The sequence below is a fragment of the Gopherus flavomarginatus genome, chromosome 9 (assembly GCF_025201925.1).
Source record: "Gopherus flavomarginatus isolate rGopFla2 chromosome 9, rGopFla2.mat.asm, whole genome shotgun sequence".
Lineage (NCBI taxonomy): Eukaryota > Metazoa > Chordata > Testudines > Testudinidae > Gopherus > Gopherus flavomarginatus.
Genome location: NC_066625.1, coordinates 63490470 through 63512084, shown reverse-complemented (window position 1 = coordinate 63512084; position 21615 = coordinate 63490470). Strand labels below are relative to the sequence as shown.

General features: G+C 40.0%; 1 protein-coding gene across 3 annotated transcripts in view; it reads right to left on the bottom strand.

Moving 5' to 3' along the window:
- ADAL (adenosine deaminase like) overlaps positions 1-20196 on the bottom strand; it is a 168065-nt gene extending 147869 nt beyond the window's left edge. The window contains exons 1-10 of one of the 3 annotated variants that reach the window (XM_050967997.1): positions 20094-20196; positions 16713-16843; positions 16013-16073; positions 15064-15151; positions 13862-13943; positions 10868-10994; positions 9337-9417; positions 7784-7919; positions 6628-6728; positions 1761-5197 (exon numbers count right to left, since the gene is read on the bottom strand). In XM_050967997.1, the coding sequence (XP_050823954.1) occupies positions 5003-5197; positions 6628-6728; positions 7784-7919; positions 9337-9417; positions 10868-10994; positions 13862-13943; positions 15064-15151; positions 16013-16073; positions 16713-16843; positions 20094-20153 (1062 nt within the window). In that variant the 5' untranslated portion in view covers positions 20154-20196 and the 3' untranslated portion in view covers positions 1761-5002. Of the gene's footprint in view, positions 1-1760; positions 5198-6627; positions 6729-7731; positions 7920-9336; positions 9418-10867; positions 10995-13861; positions 13944-15063; positions 15152-16012; positions 16074-16712; positions 16844-20093 lie in introns of those variants that run through there. The other 2 variants (XM_050967999.1, XM_050967998.1) reach the window with 2 other exon arrangements.
- Positions 20197-21615: the final 1419 nt, after the last annotated feature.

The following is a 21615-nucleotide window of genomic DNA, read 5'->3' as shown; positions in this document are numbered from 1 at the left end:
AATCAAGGATCTCAGGATTCAGCCTCTACCCTTGGAGCACTAAGAATATGCACATCTTTTGCATTTTCAAAGTTGCAATACACCCATTACACATTTATTATGTATAAATAACAGTGAATACCAGTACTATTTGTAATTGTAGAAGGGAGGATGGATGATGATGTGGCAAAAAATATGATGCTTTCCCTGAAAAAGAACCTAATGCACTTAAACTATTTAGAGTATTAAAAATGAGTGCATTTAGACAAGATCATAATATTGCAGTAGCATTAATGATAAGCAAGGAGATTTTGTTAACCTATTTTCAAAACAAGGCATGTGCTTCCAAGAAAATTCTCTTTGAGCATGCAGGGTCCCAGGATATCACCACAGCACTTTCCACCATTAAAATCAATGAGTTTTGTTACTGACTTCAGTGGGAAGAGGACAGAGCCATGAATGAGTAGTAATAAAGATCGACAGAGTCAGACTGTAGTGAAATCCATCTCTTTCCTTACTACTTTAATGGTGTGGGGTTTTTTTCAATACAAAACAGATGCATGTGGAAAGTCCATCATCCATATTTAATGTCAACCTACACTGGATATGAATTTAATGTACTTGTAAATCCCATGTTCCCAAGTGTAGTATAAATGATTTGGATCTAGATATGGATGAGGTAAACAATCACATATATTCACACATCCTCATGGCAGGAACTATTCATTATTACAGGAGTCTGTGTATAACTGTAACGCACTAAGGCCCTGATCTTGCAACTTGTTTTGCACGGTCAGACCCATGCATCTACATGGTGATCCATTCACTTCAGTGGAGATCCATGGGGATGCAGGCATCAACCCACGTAGAACAAGTTGTAGGATCAGGGCCTTAAACACTAAAACATGACAATTCATACATGATTACCTCGGTTTTGCTTTAAAACAAAAGGCATACAGATTTTTATTTAAGTCTACTTTATTTATTTTCAGTGGAAAAAGCAAAACAAACAATTCAACTAATGATTTTTTTTGGAAACAAAGCTAATTGGTATTTTAAAAGCCAGTTAGAGGGATCCAGCTAAAGGAAAGAATATACAAAGAGTTTGCCTCAGACTGGTAAGCCACTCCGCACAAAGAGGAATGGGAGGTGGAAAGAAAAATAAATCGAATACTGCTTGGAGAGTCCCCTGGAAACCTACCCACTTCAAAAGGGTTGGAAAGAATTTGCTACACAGAAAATGAAGGCTAGCTTCTGACGCTCACTGGGTTTCGCTTGGGGACAAGTGTGCATTGATAAGCACAAAACTTAAGGTTTACATACCACTTTACATGTTCAGAATGCTGAACAAACAAACAAACAGATCGTTAACAACCTCCATGAGACAGATAGCATTTATCTCCATTTTACAGCCTGGAAACTCGGGCAGTGAAGTGAAGTTACTTGCCTAAGGCCATACAGCCAATCAACAGCAGAGATGAGGTTTACCCTCAGAACTTCGCAGCTTCTGACCCTTTGCTCTTTTCTCCAGAGTACCCCATCTCCCAACAGCAGTTTTAATATACAGTACAATCTCAGAGTTATGAAACCTCAGGAATGGAGGTTGTTCATTACTCTGCAATGTTCATAACTCTGATCAAAATATCATGGTGGTTCTTTCAAAAGTTTACAACTGAACATTGACTTCATATAGCTTTGAAACTTTACTATGCAAAAGAAAAATGCTTTTTTTTTTTAGTAGTTTACATTTAAAACAGTGCTGTACTTGCTTTTCTTTCCTGGGGGGGGGAGGAAGCGGTAGTCTCTGCTACTGCCTGATTGTGTATTTCTGGTTCCAACTCAGATGTGTGATTGATTGGTCAGTTTGAAACTCTAATGTTCGTAACTTTGAGGTTCCACTCTAAAGTCATATTCTGGCTGGCTTGCCAGTGGGCACACAACACCCACACAGCAATTTACACAAATTACTTGTACTTTATGGCTGGGGCACAACTGATCCCAATCATGGATGGCTGATAGGGTGCCAGGGGAATTATTTACTAAAAACACATGAACCACAGCTCCTCATCTTAGAGCACTCTTTCCTTGGCCTCAGGACTCGGGGATGTGGGAACAGAATGCAGATAGGTCTTGCTCTTCCCCACATACATATAAGCAGCAGCTACCTGAAAGTGGATCACAATAAACAACTAAATCCCTAGTTCAGAAGTCAGAGAGAGATCTACTGGGACACAGAAAAGAACTGGACAGCTCAGCCAGGACAGCTCCTTCTATACAGAGCAGACGTCACAAAGTTGTGGTTGTTTCCCATGTCCAGCTGCTGATAGGAGGTCACATAACTGACTGTCTGAACTGACTTCTTAGCACATGAGAGGTGAGTATTCTCAGCAGAAAAGAACTATCCCTCTACCGAGTCACTCATCATTTAGTGAAAGCCAGAGGCTTCATTCTAAATGACATAGCTGAGAAAGCTCATCCTGCCACATAAACATTCTAACTATCTCCAGTTTTTATCATCATAAACCTTTTTCCAATTGGCTCAGCCACAACAGCAAGTTGCCCTGACATCTAGAGACCAAGGACTGGGATCCCATCACTAGGCTTGTGGAATCTGAGCCTATCACAAATATTTGGAGGCACTATATTAGCCATCCCCATGACGGTTGCAAGATCTCCCCCTCCTAAAAAGATTTTCAAGGGCCCAATTGTCTGAGTACCTGGCAGGATCACGCAGAGTAGAAGTGACAGTGACTGTTGACAGCAGCAACACATAACCTATATTAGTAGCCTTGTTACAAGATACAAAAAAATCATTACCTATGACGGTTCTCATGAGCCAACAAACACTTGAAACAGCATAGCCAGTGACTCATTCAAATAGATTGCCTTTATATCTTCAAAACATTCAGTACGGTCTACTTTCATTAGCACTGCAAAAAATGCAGTTTGTCATAGTCCATTAATAGTCCGGTCTCCTGAAACTCAGACAGCAAAGGGATTTCCTGAAGTAATAGGACCAGTTCTACACGGTGGAATCTCTTTCCTAATCTATGAAGTTAAATCCCAATTCCTAGTAAAATTACTTAAACTACTCACAAAACACAGTCTCTTAAGGGATATAGGAGCCACATATGGCAAGATTGTGTTGTCAATGATTCTTCTCCCGAAGAGTGACAGATCGATCAATGCATAAATTAATACCACTAACAAAAACTACATCTCGTTTCCCAAACTAAAGAGCTCCCTGTGGTGTCAAAACAGACATGGTATCATTTAGTAGGAAAGCATCTCTTATAAATGATACAACTTTACATAATTTGCTGCATACATGCCTCCATTCTACAAACCCTGAGCAAAAACAAAAGTAGTGGTTTTAGAAACACACAGCATCAAAAAAGCTATTTTTTGTTTTTTAAAAAAAAATGGAAAGAAAAACTTTAAATTATAATAAAGCATTTTCAAAACAAAACCCCATAAATGTCACAGTTGTTGATTTTGGTTTTAGAATTTTTTTCTGCTTGCTCATGTAACACAGAGACACCGTAATACACTGTTAATTCTGAGTGTGTTGATAGTGTAGTTCAGTTTTATTGTCTCAGCGTATTCATTAAAACTACCCACAGAAAGCTTTGGTCAGACATCTATATCAGCAGGAACAGTCTAATATGTCTCTTAACTGAGTGTGAAGATCTTATTGACAAGTATTTTTTTCTCTCTGAGATTGTCCATATCTTTCTGCTCAATCAGCCTACTTAAGATTGATATAGAAAAAATATACATACTGTTTAGCACATTGTTGCTACATGTGTATTATGTTCTTTTCCTACTCAACGTTATTTTACTATGATGGTTCCAATATTTGTGATATTTCAACACATTTAAGCAAAAAGTACCATATATACTCGATCATAAGCCAGTTCGTTTATCAGCCAACCTTCCCCCTGCCCACATGGATAAGTAAAAATGGAAATTTTTTATGACTCATTCATAAGCCAACTTTATAATTCAGGGGTCAGCAAACTTTGGCTCCTGGGCCATCAGGATAAGCCGCTGGCAGGCTGAGATGGTTTGTTTACCTCAAGCATCCACAGGCATGGAGGTAAACCTAAGTAAACAAAGTGTCCCGGCCCACCAGCGGCTTACCCTGACAGGCCGGGACAGCAACTGGTGGGGAAATTTTGGAGAGGCGGGGGAGAGAAGCTGGGGGCCAGGGGAGTAACCCCTGTGACCACTCCCCACATGACCCTACCCCTAGCCCAGGACCCCCACACTCTCCCCATCCCATCTCTTCCCACCTTAGCTGGGGTGGGCCAGGTGAGGATGTCTCTGGCCTGGCCGGAGGTGCTCCAGCAGGCCAGGCCGGGCAGTGCGGCCGTAGCCTGCTCCGGTGGGTTGGGCCGGGCAGCATGGCTGCAGCCTGCTCCAGCGTGCTGGGGCAGGCAGCACAGCTGCAGCCTGCTATGGCAGGTGGGGCAGGGCGGCACCGCCACAGCCTGCCAGCCCCAGAGCTGCAGCTGCTTCGGAGGCTGCGGGGAGAATAACGTGGCCAGAAGCAGAAAGACTCTGGCCCTGCCTCTTCCCTTCTGGCTCTGCTGCCTCTCCTTGCTTCCTCTGTTGGGGGGAAGGACTGTGTCCCACCTCTCCCTCTCTATACCCGTTCATAAGCTGACCCCCTTCTCTGATGCTTCCCTTTTTTACTAAAAAAATTTGTCTTATGAACGAGTATATATGGTAATTAAAAAAACTAGTTTCTCTACAGTGAATATAGTATTTAGTACATGAAAAATCTGGAATTTTACTCACTGACAGATTTTTTTCAGACAAAGTGTGGAAAGGAACTTCTCTATCATCCTGGTTAAATAAGGGACTGTTCCTGTAGCCCTTAACTCATATAATCAGAGGCTGCAGGACTGGACCCTATGTTTGTATAAAAATTTAAAAGGCCAAGACAGAATCGCTTAGGCAGATCATCCTTATTAACTGAGCTATTATATTCTGTTTTCATCTATTTATAAACTATAGTTTAATTACTTAGCAGACTTGGTTTCAGTTTATGCCAGTGTTCCTTTAGCTTCAATTTTATACTGTCTGAAGCAAAGATATAGTTGATTGATTCATAGGAGAGGTCCCACATCTGTGACGGCGTCAGATTAAATGTTTTAGCAACCATATGGTACTCCTGAGACAGATCCGTTGCAAAGACACCTTTATCGTCAGTCTGGGGGTTTAAAAAAAAAAAAGAACAATCATTCAGTGTGTCTAGCTTTGAAAAATAGGAAATTAATTTACAATCAGTTTCACCTTACTGTATTTCACAGTTTACTGCAGCTAGTACTTAGTCTATCTTTAATTAAGTACTAACTGATAGAATAAATACTAGCTGCAGTAAACTGTGAAATACAGTAAGGTGAAACTGGTTGTAAATTAATATCAATATATCATCCAAAAATATCATATGCTGAACAAAAAAGACTAAGTGAAAGAACAGTTCTTTTATAAAAATATATGATGTCTATAAAAACAGCCAGTCTTTGTGCTTTATTCTAAGTCTTCTACTACACATGGAGCACCTCTCCAAATTAATCCATAAAGCTGCTCCTGCCGCTCCTTCTCAAGACCACTTCTACCATGATGCCTACAGGGAAGTGATAATGGCTAGACAGAAGGCCTGTGGGGATTACTGGCACTTATTTCAAAACAATTCCGATGATTCAGAACCATCAAGTTTTTCACACGTGTAACTTATGTAAATGTGTGACCATATAACTGTTATTCTTTCCCCTTCCCTGTTCCGCCCCTGGCCTTCCCAACTCCTCCACCCCCCACTTACTAGCTGCACCTTATCTTATATGAGAATATTTATCTTCCGGACAGGGTCTGTGTCATCCTGTACAACAGAGCCTAGTGCCATGGGGCCCTGACTTTGATTACGGTCCTTGGCTGCTACCATAATACAAATGATAAATAATAACAATTAGATAAGCGTTGCCAGTTGAAATGTTCAAGTTAGGATCATTTAAGGACGAAGTTGGTCCCTGCTCCCTAATCCAGGGCTCTTGTGTGGGTTTATGAACCATGCAAGGAAGAGAGGTCCCTAAATTTACCTTACTTAACTTGGCCACTGTGATGTTTTCTAACATGGATGTTTTTATAGATGCCAGCAATGGGAGCTGAGGTGCTTGGCATCTCACGGGATCAGGACTAATTACCTACAGAAGGAGTCCCATATTTTCCTCTGAATGCAACAGAAACATATTTGATATTATAAGGAAATAATAATTACAAGGAATTACAATTTAAAAATACAAATATAGGGGCTAAGATGTTCAAATGCAATGTTCCCTGGTTCATACCAAAACCTATATAGACCCCAAATTTCATGTAAATCAGACTTCTAATCTACTGGGATTTGCTTCTTCAACAAAAACTAGAAGTTGAATAACAAGAATTTTCCTAGATTATTACTATATATTTCTCCCTAAACAAGGTATCAGATTTCTTATAAGTGAGGTGAGAGAAATTCCCTGTCTGGTTGGCTCTTGTATAGATAGTAACAGGTATGTTTCTCTAACTTGGCTCCAGTGACTCAGTTTCCATGTTCTGTATGGTCAGCATCTAAGTGCATTCTGTACAATCAAAATGGCTTACACAAAGTACAGTAGGGTGGCCAATGTTGTACCAGTATCCAAAATGGTGTTTGTCACAGGAAGGTACAGTCTGACTTTTGAAGTTTGACGTCATACAAAGTTCTAAGTGATAAAAGGAAAAATTCTGAATTAAAAGAAAAAAACAAGGATAGGTACAGAATCAAAAAGATGATATTTGGGTAGATTAATGTACACATTTCAATCCATAGCTGAATAGTTCAGTGTTACCTGTTTTATAATTTTTTAAAAATTTGTGGTGATTCACGATGCTTACAATATATTGTATATGCCAGCTAAGAACATATTCAAACATGGGAACAAAATGTTCATTTGTGCACACATGAAAATACCTGGATTTATACAGTCAAATGGGTGGTTAGGTGCACAGTTCACTAGTTGTGTGCCCAATTCAGGGTATTTGAAGAACTGGTGCACACATACATACACCACATGCACTGCTCAACTGGTCAAGTATGTTATGTTTTGGTTTTCTACCTTCATCTGAGGCATCCATTATTGGCCAATGCCAGAGGCATGACATCAGACTGGACAGATCAATGCCCCAGTATCACAATTCTTATGTCCCTATGTATTTGAAGCAGATATAAAACTTTGAACAGTCTGCACAAATGCCACTAAATCCTTTTACATAGCTTTAAAAGAAATTTCACTACACAAATTACTAAGGTGTAGTTTATTGATATTAACCAGGTGGCAACAGGTGTAAACACATGGCAATTTTGTACTATTTTAATGTTCCCGATCTCTGTTTTCTGTTGTCCTTTTCCCACTATTTGTTGATTCTACACCAAGACTGGCATTAAACTGCTAAGAAGCACCAATATTGAGAATAGTGATGAAAGAATGTTTGTGTATATTGAAATATATGCATATAAAATACCTAGACATTTAATTAAGTAAAAACGTTTAAAAATACTCTATGACCAGTTTTGTTTTAAATGAGAAGCAGAAGCATTAGTAGAACACCATATGTATCAGTTATTTTCTCACAGAATCCGTTTATTTCCACATCACAAATATCTTTCCATATTTATTTCTGGGAGATATAAATCTACTCAGACTTACTGAATCATTTGCAAGATACAATGTATCAAAGCCTGAGTGCTACCAAGCAATTTTCTTATCTTCTTGCTTACCTATAGGTATGTGATTCTGTCTAACAAGCTGCACAAGGTCCTCTGAACCTGTCACAGAGTTGAGAAATGTACCATGTCCAATTCTGTCTGGAGGCAAACCAAGGAGAATTTTGGTCTCCTCTTCTTTATTTGGGATCTAAAACAGAATACACCCCCCACGCACAGAATCTGTAACACCACCATAATGCAGCTGAATAATCAAAGTTATACATCAGCCCCAGATCAGATCTGGGTTCTAGGTTTTTTGTATTTGTATATTTTATCAACAAAGAAAATGAGAAATAAGTGTGTGTGTTAATTAGTGTTAGTTATTATGTTTTGGAGAAGGAAGAGATGCAGGAACTGGAAGATGGAAGTGCACTCATTGGAAAGCAGATAAAAGGACAGATTACATTAGTTATTTTCACTTCTGAAATACTTTTGATTGGAGGACCTCAATTAGCTTTACAAACCTTAATGAAATAAGCCTCAACTACCTTGTGAAGGAAGGTTACAATTATCTCCAGTGTACAAATGGATAAACTGACTGCAGAACAGAGAAGTTACACAATAAGACAGAGGCAGAAAGAAGAAGGTGAGGCACTTGGAAGTACATTTTCAAAGCACTGCACAAGAGTTCCATGCAAAAAACTCATTAATAATATCATCTTTCATTTCCTAAAGGCACTATTTCTTTCAGAAATTAGAAGGTTTTCATTATTCATCAGGCCTGCTAAATCAAATTCTAGATGGATCTTCAATGTTAGAGATCATACGCCAAATTCTCCTCATCTCACATACACTTACAGAGCTAAAAAAAGTCAACAGAACTATTCATGTGAGTAAAACAGGTACATAACAATATCTACTATATGATATTCCAGATACACTTCAGGTGGGTGGCAATGGATCAGTCAATGTATGTGTAAATTTCAAATTAATACTGATACATCTTAAATATATAATACAATAAATGACAGCCAACAGTTCCTCCAATAATCCTTAATGAGCAAGGCTTAGTCATGCTCTTGAATCAGGGTTTTCCCTATGATACTGAGGTCCTATCTGTTTCCATAATTTAATAATCATTTAAGGACCCTGCAGGTTTTAAGGCAGGGTATGTTATGTTACTGGTATTCCTTCTGTGGTTCTCAACATTTATTGTATTATATCATCTACTGTATTGATCTATCCAAAATTAATACAAAATTCAAAACTGACAATAGCACCATTGAAACATTTTTTGTGACATCAGAAGTCACAGGAGTGGGGCCTGCATGATTCTCTGGTGGACTGTAACATCCCTAGAAAGGTAAGAGAGATTTAGTCAAGGTTACTTGATTAAGTTGGGTAGATGGTTGGTTTTTGGTACTTTATGGGTTTTTTCCCTTCAAAATACATATAGAGTGTTTACTTTAAATTTCTCTTTCCTAACCCCACGTCTTCAAAATGCCACAAACTAGCATTACTTCGGCCTGAAAAACTGAAAATCCACAAATGTTACTTTTAGTTACAGTAGGTTTTTATTTAAAGGTGGCTGCAGAAAAAGGTTAGCACAAACATTAAGAATTTACCTCTGAAAGATGCAATGCCAGTTTCAGACCTGCCTTTTTTGCTTCAAAAAGGGGTTCAAAAAATTCTTTGCCATGTCCTGCCTTGAAGAAAAATCCAAACAAAAATGCATGATTAATCAGGAGGTATTTTTTATTAAAACCTTTTCAATTATACAGTAATGATGAAGTTTCTGAATATTAATATAATTCATTTAAAAGCACTTAATTTTAATAATTTTTCTTTTATAATCAAATATAGTGAATCAATTTTTTTCACTTCAGTTTGAGAACTATATTCTTCAATTTCTTTTCTTTATAACAGCAGCATATTAGGTGCTTGTATTTTATGTCTACATGACCCCGCAGTTCAGACTATGGGATGTGAACTGCAGTGCACACTGGCATGTTGCACTGTAACCAACCAGTGCTGATGGTGCAAACTAAAAGACACCTACTGCAATTCACACCCCCATAGGCCAAACTGTGGGGCCTTATAAATCAGCTTTAGTTCTCATTTTGTGTCTATTCTCAGTATTACTCAATATGCTTCAACCTCAATCAATCTGATACAATCAGAGCAATGTATCAGAGGGGTAGCCCCGTTAGTTTGGATCTGTAAAAAGCAACAAAGAGTCCTGTGACACCTTATAGACTAGCAGACATATTGGAGCATAAGCTTTCATGAGTGAATACCCACTTCATCAGAGACAATGTAGTAGTGGATGCTTTCCTGGGCTCAGAAGTTGCTTTTAAGTTCCCTTTTTTGATAGTTATGTATCATTTTGTACATTTTCAATTTTTTGTTAGAGACAAGAGTTGTTATCTTCACATCAGGAATATGAGCAAGACATTTAACCAACAGCCAGCAAGTTTATTGAATAACTATATAGTGGAAACAGTGAAACTGACTACAGACCAAGTGTTATTAAATGTACAAGTAAACAGTGAGATAATAGAGAGAAATGTATTTCCCTAATTCTTTTCAGTTCAGCAAATGTTACTAGTAAGAACACATCAGTGTGTTTATTTTAGTTGATGGTGACCTTTATGTAAAGGGCAGTAGTTAAGAACCAAAACAACTTTCTGTCCAATCCCCTCAACTCCTTCATACATTCCCAAGTCAAGTAAAATGACTAAAAATAGGAAGATAGAGTTTGCCAGGCAAGAGCCATCATTCCAAGTACTACTTTGACTACTACTACCCATTCTTCTGTCTTTAGATTATGTGCCTTCTTTTATGTTTGAAAAACACCTTATATAACATTGTTGGTATTACTTAAAAGAAATTATATAATAATAATAGCAACAACATATTCTGCCTTCAGTGTTGGCCAATATCTGGTACTTCAGATGAAGGCAAAAGCACTCCAAAATGCATCTATACCCATTTATATAATGGTTTAGATGGGGGGAAATAGTCGTTCCTAACCCTTGCCATTAACAGTTAATGCCCCCAAAGGAAAATTATCCAAAGCACTAAGAGTAAAAATAAAATTTGATACTATAATCATTACAATAATAAAAGTATCCATCTTCAAGGAAAGTAACTTACGGTGGGATCACCACTGAGGTCAAGCCCTACCACAATCCCGTCGGTGGAAAGGAGGAACTCTTCAGCAAGTTTAACAGTTTGCTTGGCAACGATAGGTCCCCCTCTTCTATCTATTGCTATTAAAAACCTAGAACAGAGGTGTACATCTTACATTAAATCTAAACAGTAATAGCAGGTGACTGACAAAGAAAATCTGTTACCAGCAAAAGCAATAATGCACTCATAACTTAAATAGAAATTGCTTCTTTTGTCACAACTGTTACGGTAAAGCTCTGATGGCAAGAAAGAGGGTAATTATGCATGTACAGAGAAGCACACAACAATACCAGTGCACTGCGCTGTTATCACAGTGGCTGAATGACACACCTCTAATGCCCAGATGCATACCCACTCTAATTCCAGCGTTATGTTCATGGCATCTCCCTTCCAGACATACTGCCTCCACTCTAGCGGCAAAAATGTAATACTGAAACAAAGGATTGGGCATATATAGCTGAACACAGGGAACTGGAACTCAACCCTCCCTTGGGATAAACTGATTTTCTTTCATTTTCTTTTAATAATTTTATTGGTGTGGTTTGGTTCTTCCTTTTTCATAAAACCAAAACAACTTTTTCCAGGCTCTGGAAAAGGAAAGATCTAGTAAGCTACATCTCCAGAGAAGGACTGCTAAACACTTCTTAAAAAACATACATCATCTCACATAAGACACAACAAAAAGTTCTCCTGTCCTCTGGACAGGCACCATCCTTTCAGCCATTGCCTATACTGGCATCATGTCCCCATCTGGCTACTAGCCCCTACACACCAACGGTCTGACTTTCATATATCAACTCTTTCTCTGAAGCTACTACCAATGCTGTTTTCTGGATTAGCCAGCAAGACCTACCACCTCAGACAATTCAGTCCCTCCCTTCCACAAAGAGCTTAGAATTTGACCTCTGGAATTTCAAAGCGCTGCCCCGGCATCGCTGCGGGAGCGCTGCCGCGGCAGCGCTTTGAAGTGTGAGTGTAGTCGGAGCGGCAGCGCTGGGAGCCGCACATCCCTTACAGGTGTAGCGTGCAGCGCTGGGAGCCGCGCTCCGAGCGCTGCTGCCCTGATTACACTGACGCTTTACAGCACTGTATCTTGCAGCGCTCAGGGGGGTGTTTTTTCACACCCCAGTTGCAGCGCTGTAAAGTGTGAGTGTAGCCAAGGCCTCTGCAACATCCTACATCTCAGGCACAGGCAGAAGATATTAAGGCCAATCCACAAGATAGTAAAGAACCTCCGAACTGGCTGGACAAAAGCTGACAACTGTGACATATCATTATATTGTTATGAAGTAATGTATACAAATGATATATGTATCTTAATTCACATTTATACCTAGTTTGTTATTATTACACCTCTACTATTAAAAGGTGCAATATATTTTGCCCCAAAAAAACTTTATGGTCCAAATTTTCAGAGGCAACATGTAGCAAACAGAAAAACATATTTGAATTTTAGAGTGCAAAAAGTTAACTGTGTTCACACATAAGTGACCCTGTGGGAGATGCAATTACCCATTCAGGCTGCACAATGTGGATTTCTGCAGGTGCACCACTGCAACACTCTTTAAAAAGGTAGCCCTGTATCTTATATAGTTTACAGAAGGCCCATGAAAGATGTCAAGAACTAAGGACAACTTTTCAGAGCAGATTTTTAATCTGTATTATTAGTTTCTTGCAAAAAATAATTGTATAGTTCCCACAGAGGAAAGCTGGATCCCTAACTAGTGGCTGTTTATCTTCTTTGGGTTTCAGACCATTTAGTTATCAAGTTTCCAACTTACAAACAATTCTGAGAGGTTTTAATAAACTTATTTTGTTACTGGTTTACATCCTTTGAGTTTCTCCTTGATTTTTCAATTCTCAAAAACAAGTGAAACTCAGAAGAAAATTGTACATGGTAACCAGTGCTCCTGCATACAGCTACACAGGTACTGTCTGTGCAGTGTGGGCTTTTTTTTCCACTACATTAACTTCACTGGGGTGGGTTGGTCATTTTAAAATAATGTAAACTTTTTTAAAATTGTCCAATATATTTGTAGTTTTTATTTGTTTATGGTTGGTAGTTTTGTGTTTGTTGATTTTTTGTTTGTGGGTGTTTTTTGTTTGTTTTAAAGAGGAACAAAACTGCCCAAGGTTTATGCATGATAAAAGTCTGACAGGCCATTTCACAGTAAAAGCAGCTTTCCTAGAGAATCAAAGTAAGCATGTTAGTTAAACAGTTCAGGGTTCAGTAATTAGCCAGTCAATGGCTGCAGCACTCTCATTGTGATTACTGTATTATTTCAAAGAATATCACTAAAATTCCATAACAGAGGGGAAGATACATATCTATATTGGTGATTATTAGGTTCACTTTCGATAGCTGGTTTAAAATTCAAGTTTATATTATCTGTTAAATTACTAATAGAAACTGTAGTTTCTTTCTAAGGCCTGATCTACACACAGTCATTGTATCAGTATAATTAATTTGGTAGGAGGCTGATTTTTTTAACCAAACTAGTTAAACCAGTACAACCCTTCATCTGGATACAGTTATGCAAGTATAATGGTGCCCTATACCTTTGTAGTATATTCCGCTCCCTATACTGGTATAACTACATCAGCACTGGAAGGAGGCAGGGAGAGCTGTACTGCTTTAACTATGCCTGTATGATTAAAGTGATACAACTTTTGTGACAGACAGGCCCTTAGTCTGGTATTTCCTGAGGGCACTGCTTTTGTTATAAAACATTGCAGAGAATGGAGACTTTAGAAATCTCAGCCAGTTTTGCTCTCTATTTAGTAATAGGGATAATAAAATACATTTCAATATCTAAATTGCTAGGTTTGCTAGGTTTTAAGTCAAAAATCATCTGATTGCTATACAAATTCCTCCTGTGCATTCATGATCTGTCAACCTGGGCCAAACACCAGGCTCATAACAAAATCCCAAATCAGAAGATTTTCACGTTATTTTACCTGACATCTATATCCAAATCCTGCTCTTTGCACTGTTTTATTCCTTCAAGTACAGCTTCCACATATGTCCTTTTCGTCATGCCTATAACACACACACACAAGCATATGCACACCTGATCTGAGTAGATATAAGTGGACTGATTATAAAAAATTACATTTGATAAAATCCTAGACTGTCCATGAAAATATTTTTCATTTTAACTTTCCCCCCCATTTTACTCTTTGATCTTATATTTTATTTGCACTTTGGGATGGTAGTTTCATTTTGCACCTTGATTTTATTCTGTGATTTTACATTTTCTATAGGACTGGTTTTACTAACAAATGTAATTTTACTCTGAAGCCTCCCTTTGGATTTTGTTTGCTCTGAGTTTGTGGAGAAAAGAAAAATAACTGTACAAAGAATCTAACAGTAGGGTTTCCTGATGCACCACTAAAATATTTGTTTAAAAACAATTAAAAGGTTAAGAGAAATAAGAAAGAAAACGTATCAGTTATTACAAGAAACAAAACTATAATAAGGCTATGTCTCCACTACAGCCTATGTCGCCATCATTTATGTCACTCCTGGGTACAAATAAAATCCCCTCCAAGTGACATAAGTTACACCGACATAAGCACGTGTGTGCACAGAGCAGAGGTGATTTTATTATGCCAACAGGAGAGCTCAAACAGAATAAGATATCAGACTAAACTGAATAGCCTAAATTTATCACTGGATAGTGAAATAATGACAGGAAAGAATTTAGCTAAATGTGTAATTCCCTCCCTCAACCACCAAATCTTACTAAAAGGAAAATTTTATCCATATTATCATTTTCATTATTCAGTTCACTGCAAATAATTATATTTATAACACTGAATATACATATGTGTGTGTATTTTTTTTATTTATATTTTTATATAAATATACAGGTTAAGAAAAAATCATTCCTGGAGCAATTCCACTGGCTTCACTGAAATTACAAGAGGAATTTGTCACTATATGAAAGATTTGACAGTGGGACATTCACTGATTTGCTTCTAAATCTGCCACATTTACTCAATCAACTGAATTTCAAAAGTGACTCCAGCAGTTATTTACATGTCAATCATAATTCACTTGGTACTTTCCAAAACATATTGTTAATATTAACTTTATAAATGTGAGAGGTTCTATAATATAATCCAGAATACTAATTAAAAGACAGAACACTTTGTACCAGTGCCATTTTCCTCTCTAGGTGTGCTCCTTAACTCCAGATACTTGACACCATCGGCAGCAAATTCTTTAATAACATCTTTAGTTACCTGGTTAAAAACAGCATATACAATATTTTGAAATTAAAGATTTATAATTTGTTACACTGGATGAATCTTAAAGATAAAGACATGCAGGTAAGCTTTCAGTGTGAAACATGGAAATATAGTTACATAACATTAATAGGAGTTACTGTCTAAATCCCACGGTGTTTACATCTCTGTCCAGTTATACCAGGGTATCAAAAGCTGCTCTGGCCAATGGGGATTTCAGTGGCAATGTGCTGAAACAGTATATCCCTCCGCTGCCCTACCAATGGCAATGACCTCTTTCTTGGCAATCCTGACCACTTGGAGGGTTGTACTGGCTGCCTGAAACCCCTTCTGGAGATGAACAGTTCACAACACTTTGCCCCACTTCACATCCTGAGATAGGCTTTCCCACCAGCAGATCTCCCTCTCTGTGCTGGACCCGGAAGTGAACATAGTACAGCTCTAGTAAGGAACTCTGCATACACACTGAGACAAAGAAGTATTAGGAGACTCTGCTAAATTAAAGCATAGGTAAATATGAATGAATGTCACATTCATAAGTGATCATCAGTTCAGTCATCTGAGAGCACAGACTGACTTCCAATATTGGTAGCTCTCTGCTCTGAAGGAAAAAAGAACGAAAATGTCAGGTAGAATCTGGCATTTCTAAATTCTCACTTTTTACAGAAATTTTTTACATGCCATTGATTGTAACATATTAATGAATCTCTGAGCTCAATAATTTACAGTCAGCTCAATTTGGCTTTTACACGTTGGGCACAGATACAAGTGCAATAATTTTTCTTGCTACCTTTGCAAGGAGTTGTTTTTGAAAGAAAAATGCTCTGATTTTTTAAAACAAAGCCCTGTACAACTTACCATTAATATATCTTCAGTCCTACTGGTAATCCGATGAATGATATTAAACATCTGAAAACATCTACAACAAAAAAGTTCAAAGGCTAAGCATATAAAAGTGTGCTAGTGCAATGAGCACTCTCAATTGCAAACCCATGCCTGAATAACATGTATTTACTGGCTTTGCTGCAGCACAGGCTGAATCATCATAATTGTCCTTTCTGGCCTTAAAAATTATTGATTCAGTAGTGATTAAATGTAGAGCATATATAGTGTAAAGCATTTATGAAGAATCTTTGTTTTCCTATGTGTTAAGTTACTGGCTATATTCATGTCCAACTAGGAAATCTTTCATGACTGGATTTTCTCTAAAGAGCCCATGCTCTATGTAAATATTTTCTATCATCTGATTAAAAGGAAAACAAATTAATAACGAAGATAACAAGGGATACATGTTCCATTTGCACACAAGAAAGAAGTGACATCACAGATTTAAGAAATGAAAAACTAGCTTCCCCTAAGGACATTTTTTAAAAGTAATAATTTTCTTAATGGTTTTATGTGAAAATTTGATTAAAGTACGTAGTGCAACCTTCAATTTTAATTATGTTTTCTACAGTCACACAGTGCAAGCTTACAGATTCCACTGGTTTCAATGTCTTCATAAAGGACTTGGGGGTGGGGTGGGGTGGAATTAAGGTTGTAACTTATAGATACTCACTCTTCTAAAGTCCTTTTCTTCCCCTTGTCAATCATTGTCATTCCATTATGGATTTGAAGATATCGTTTCTGAGCCAGAAGTTTCTTCATAGTAACAGAACTGATGGAGCCATTCAAGTGGGCGTGGAGCTCCTAAGTTATAAACAAATCAAGAGGAGTGGAGGGTATATTTAATTTCAATTAGATTTCAGGGTTGTTGTTTTTTTTCTTTTATGTTGTTTGAAAATAAAACATTTCCCTACCAATCCTGTCTCTACATTTGGCAGATAATAACTGTTTTGACTTGGGTTTCTATATGTCTGTGCCCCAGATGCGACTGTCTTATTTATGTCTCATTGCGAGCATTAGCAGTGGTATCAGCAAGACTGTAGGTGCCACTATGAAGAGTGTTGAAGTCTCAGGTAACGACTGCAGCAGAACAGCTTGGGAGGGGGAGGGACAACAAATCTTACTTTTTAAGATTTTAAAAATAATTTAGAACATGAGCACTATTCCTTACTCAATTTATAACAGGTCAAATCTGGGCCTAAATTGGTTCACAGTTTCTTTTTAATTAGACCAAAAAAGCAGCATTTTTTCTACCCAGACATATTCTCTCTTTTCTCATACTCTTAAGAGCACATAAAAGCATAGTGAGCTCTCACTTCCCTCTATAAACAGGAAACAAAATTAACAATTGAACTGTACTCCTTGCATTTAGAACTCACGACTTGTTCCAGCCTCTCTCTTGAACACAGTCACCTTTTACTCAGCCAGGGCTTTGGAGCAGAGCCCAGGGCTGGAGTGCGGAGCAGCTCCAGAGCAGTGGAGCTGCAAGATTTTGCCTGGAGCTGGAGCGGAGCTAGAGAACAGCTCCAAAGCCCTGTACTCAGCTCTCCACTTCATTAAGCATCGCCCTCATCTCTGTCCCTTCTCACAATCTTGCTGCCCGTCATTTGGAACAGTCTTCTTGTGTCGCTCCATCTTACTTCAAAATATGTCTGCAAAATACCTAGCTTGTCCCACACATCTTCACTCTCCTGCCCCTTCCCCTTTTGGCACCTGTTTTTATTAGAGCAAAAATTGGCAAAATGTTTTCACAAAATGCTTGATGGATAAATATGATGACATTTTTACTGCTGTAAAACACTTTCAAACAATATCATACTACTAAATGTACAATAAAACATAGAAGGGGTGACTGTCAGAAGTGCTGAGCAGACACAAGTCCAATTAATAGGCGCTCTGGCTACTTACCACTTCTGGAAATCAAGTCCAGAAACTAATTCTAATAAAAGGCATGGTTGTTCCACATAATATGCAATAAAACGCCTTGCAAAATTCATTATGAAAATCTGCCACCCACAAAAAGACAAGACACTTTGCAAGGATGCCTTCAAAACATCTTTTTGCAATGAAAGCATCAAAATGTAGAGAAAGTCGGTGTCAATAATATCTGTTTTGATCATGTACCTGTGCCAATTTTAATGAATAAACACTCAAATGGTAGATGTGGTAGACGTGAAAGTTGTTGTACACAACTCCAGAATTGTTGAGCTGATAATAGTTCCAGGAACATATAGCAAACAATGATAGCAGGAATGTGCCAGACCACACCCTTTAGAATGCAGCCAAAACTGCTATCAGAAGCAGACTTATAGAGATGGCCTCAGGAAAAAAAAAAAAAAAGGCAAAAAAAAATGAAATATGTTGAATTGATTTGCTTACAAAATAAATCTACAGACCATGAAAAAGAATTGTACAGAGTCAGGCTATACAAAAATTTTAAACATTTTATCGGTGGTTGAAATCAATTAAATTGAGTACTTTTGGACAAATAAACATGACACAATGGGTTGTATTGCAGCTTGTTAGGAACCCAGGAGCTATTTGCTTGAACCTTTTCCTTGAGAGATGGGCAGAAATTCCTTTTGTTCAAATACACTGCCAATAAAGACCTACAGCTGATCAATTTTGTCCTCATCCTCAAATTGCAATTATGTTTTTAGTAGCTGTACAATTCATTCGATCTGTACGCTGCAATTACAAGTGGTTCCTGCAAAAAGTATCACAGCACACTATTACTAAAAATGCTTACTTTCTCATTTACCATTTAATTATAAATCAATTGGAAAATAAATACTGTACTTACATTTCAGTGCATAATATATATAGCAATATAAACAAGAAATTTTCTGTATGACATTTTAGTTTGTACTGACTTCGCTAGTGCTTTTTATGTGGCCTGTTTAAAACTAGGCAAATGTCTTGATGAGTAAATGTACCGCCCTCTGGAAGACCTCTGCATACCCCCAGGGATACACACGCCCCTGGCTGAGAACCACTGGTGCAGAGGGTCCTACAGGCAAAAGGGTGAAGGACAGGAACTGCTCACCCTGTAAAAGTGGCAGCAGAAGCGGCTCCACATCAGAGCTGCAATATTTCACTTGTGTAAAACACGCAGTGAGCACAGTCGACAGAGATCCCCGAGGATCTGTATGCTGGTGCACAGAGGATACAGCACCATTGTGGGGGCTGAGCTCCTGTCCTCCCACCCCAATTCTGTTGCAACCAGAGGCAAGGGCAGATTTACTCCTACAGGCACAAGAGTTGACAGAGTGAAGCTGTCCGAATAAAGATGGGAAACACTCACATTGTAGAAGAACTGAATTGTCAATGTGAGTGACTTTTTTTTTTCCCCTTAAAGGCAATACAACTAGCTCCATCTTTAAAGAAAAGTGTTCAGTGCAACGTGACAGCCTGGGTCCAGGAAAAAAAACTATGGAAGCCAAAAAAAGGCTGCAGCCCTTAATCTGTCTGTCTTCTCGACTGCAATCTCTCTACAGAGCTCCCAGCACAAGAGCCAAAAGGTGCTGGCCGATGTTCTGGGGTGCCTGCGTCTCCTCAAAGATAGGTGCTTTACAAATGAGGAGTTTACATGAGCAGGGCTACTGCCCCAGCCACTCTGCGGATGACCTCTCACTGACCACCCACCCCCTGAACCGCAGTCAGACCCAGCCCAGCGTAGCACTGAATGCTGTCAAACTCTATTCCCCGCCGGGCAAGTGGGGCGGGACATAAAAGATGCATAACGAAGAACAGACATCTGGGCTGCCGGTCTTCACTGCACACAGCACAGCGCATTCCCCAGCCAGGGCAGCGCGGTACACTGGCACTTTACAGCGCGGCAACTTCTGCGCTCCGGGGAGTGAAAAAACACCCCCCTGAGCGCTGCAAGATACAGCGCTGTAAAGCGTCAGTGTAATCAGTGCCGCAGCTACACCCGTAAGGGAAATTTCAAGTGTAGCCATCAGGCAGCTGCAGGGAATAACCAGCCCGCCACGGGGAACGTGGAGAAAGGGGCGAGGGGTGCCCGGCTCTGGGGACCTGACGCAGCTCTCACCACTTTAGGAAGCTCCCTGTAAAAGCGCAGTTCCCGCCCTTGCTCCGCGTCGGACGCCATAGTCTGCCTGCCGGACAGAGTGAATCACGTCACATGGCAGCGTCACTGCTGCAGACGCCGCCGCTCCCCCCACCCCGGGGCAACGCGCGCGTCCCTGCCCTCAGCTGCTTTCCACAAGTGTCCAGCCCCTCCTCCTCCAGACGGGCGACAGCAGCAGGCTTCTCCCTGAGGCTGGCAGGGCCTTTGCCACCATGTCGATTTGCTGTGTGGCCAATATACCAGGCACTGAAATTAACGGAGCTCCTTCCCTGAGGGAGGTACAGGCTGGTGGGCATGACTGCTGCCATCCCTGTGCCACACAACACGCCACTGCTCCATGAGAACTAGGAGACAGACTAGAGCTGGCACAGCAAGATAAGGAGGAGAAGCAAACAGATTCCCGGGTTATTTTCTTGAGGATAAATGACCGTGCTTGATAGGTACAGCTTGATAAGTATCAAGACATGAAACAGAAAGCAGCCACATTTAACCAATCAACACCCAATGGGAGAGCTGGCTAGGGATAGACGACCTCAACACCAAAGCACTGAGTCAATAGGTAATGCTCCGTAATGCTTTGCTTATAGGCTTGGCTTCATTTGAGCTGGTCTGGAGGATTAGGGCTTGTCTACATCACAAAGTTGCAGCGCTGGTCAGGGGGTTACAGCGCTGCAACTTAGGAGGTGTACACATCTGCAGGGCATCACCAGCGCTGCAACTCCCTGTTTGCAGCGCTGGCCGTACTCCCGTTTTGTCTCGGGTGTAGAGGATCCAGCGCTGGTGATCCAGCGCTGGTAATCAAGTGTAGACACTTACCAGCGTTTTTCTTGACCTCCGTGGAATAAGCAGGTATCCCAGCATACCTGAGGAAGCCTCTCTGGTAATCAAGCAGGTCTCCTTCCCCGCGGTTTGCTCCGGTGTTCTCCGAATCCCCCCCCACGCGGGTCTCCTTCCCCGCGGTTTGCAGGGGGGTTCGGGGAACGAGAGAGCAAACCGCGGGGAAGCAGGTCTCCTTCCCCGCGGTTTGCTCTCGCGTTCCCCGAACCTCCATGCAAGCAGGTCTCCTTCCCCGCGGTTTGCTCTCGCGTTCCCTGAACCCCCGAGCAAGCAGGTCTCCTTCCCCGCGGTGTGCTCTCGCGTTCCCCGAACCCCCGTGCAAGCAGGTCTCCTTCCCCGCGGTTTGCAGGAGGGTTCGGGGAACGCGAGAGCAAACCGCGGGGAAGGAGACCTGCTTGCAGGGGGGTTCGGGGAACACTGGAGCAAACCGGGGAAGGAGACCTGCTTCCCCGCGGTTTGCTCTCGCGTTCCCTGAAACCCCCTTGAAGCCGCCCAACAGCGCTGCAGTGTGGCCACATCTAACACCACTTGCAGCGCTGGTTGCTGTAAGTGTGGCCACTCTGCAGCGCTGGCCCTATACAGCTGTACTAATACAGCTGTAAGAACCAGCGCTGCAAAATTGTAGATGTAGACATACCCTTAGGCT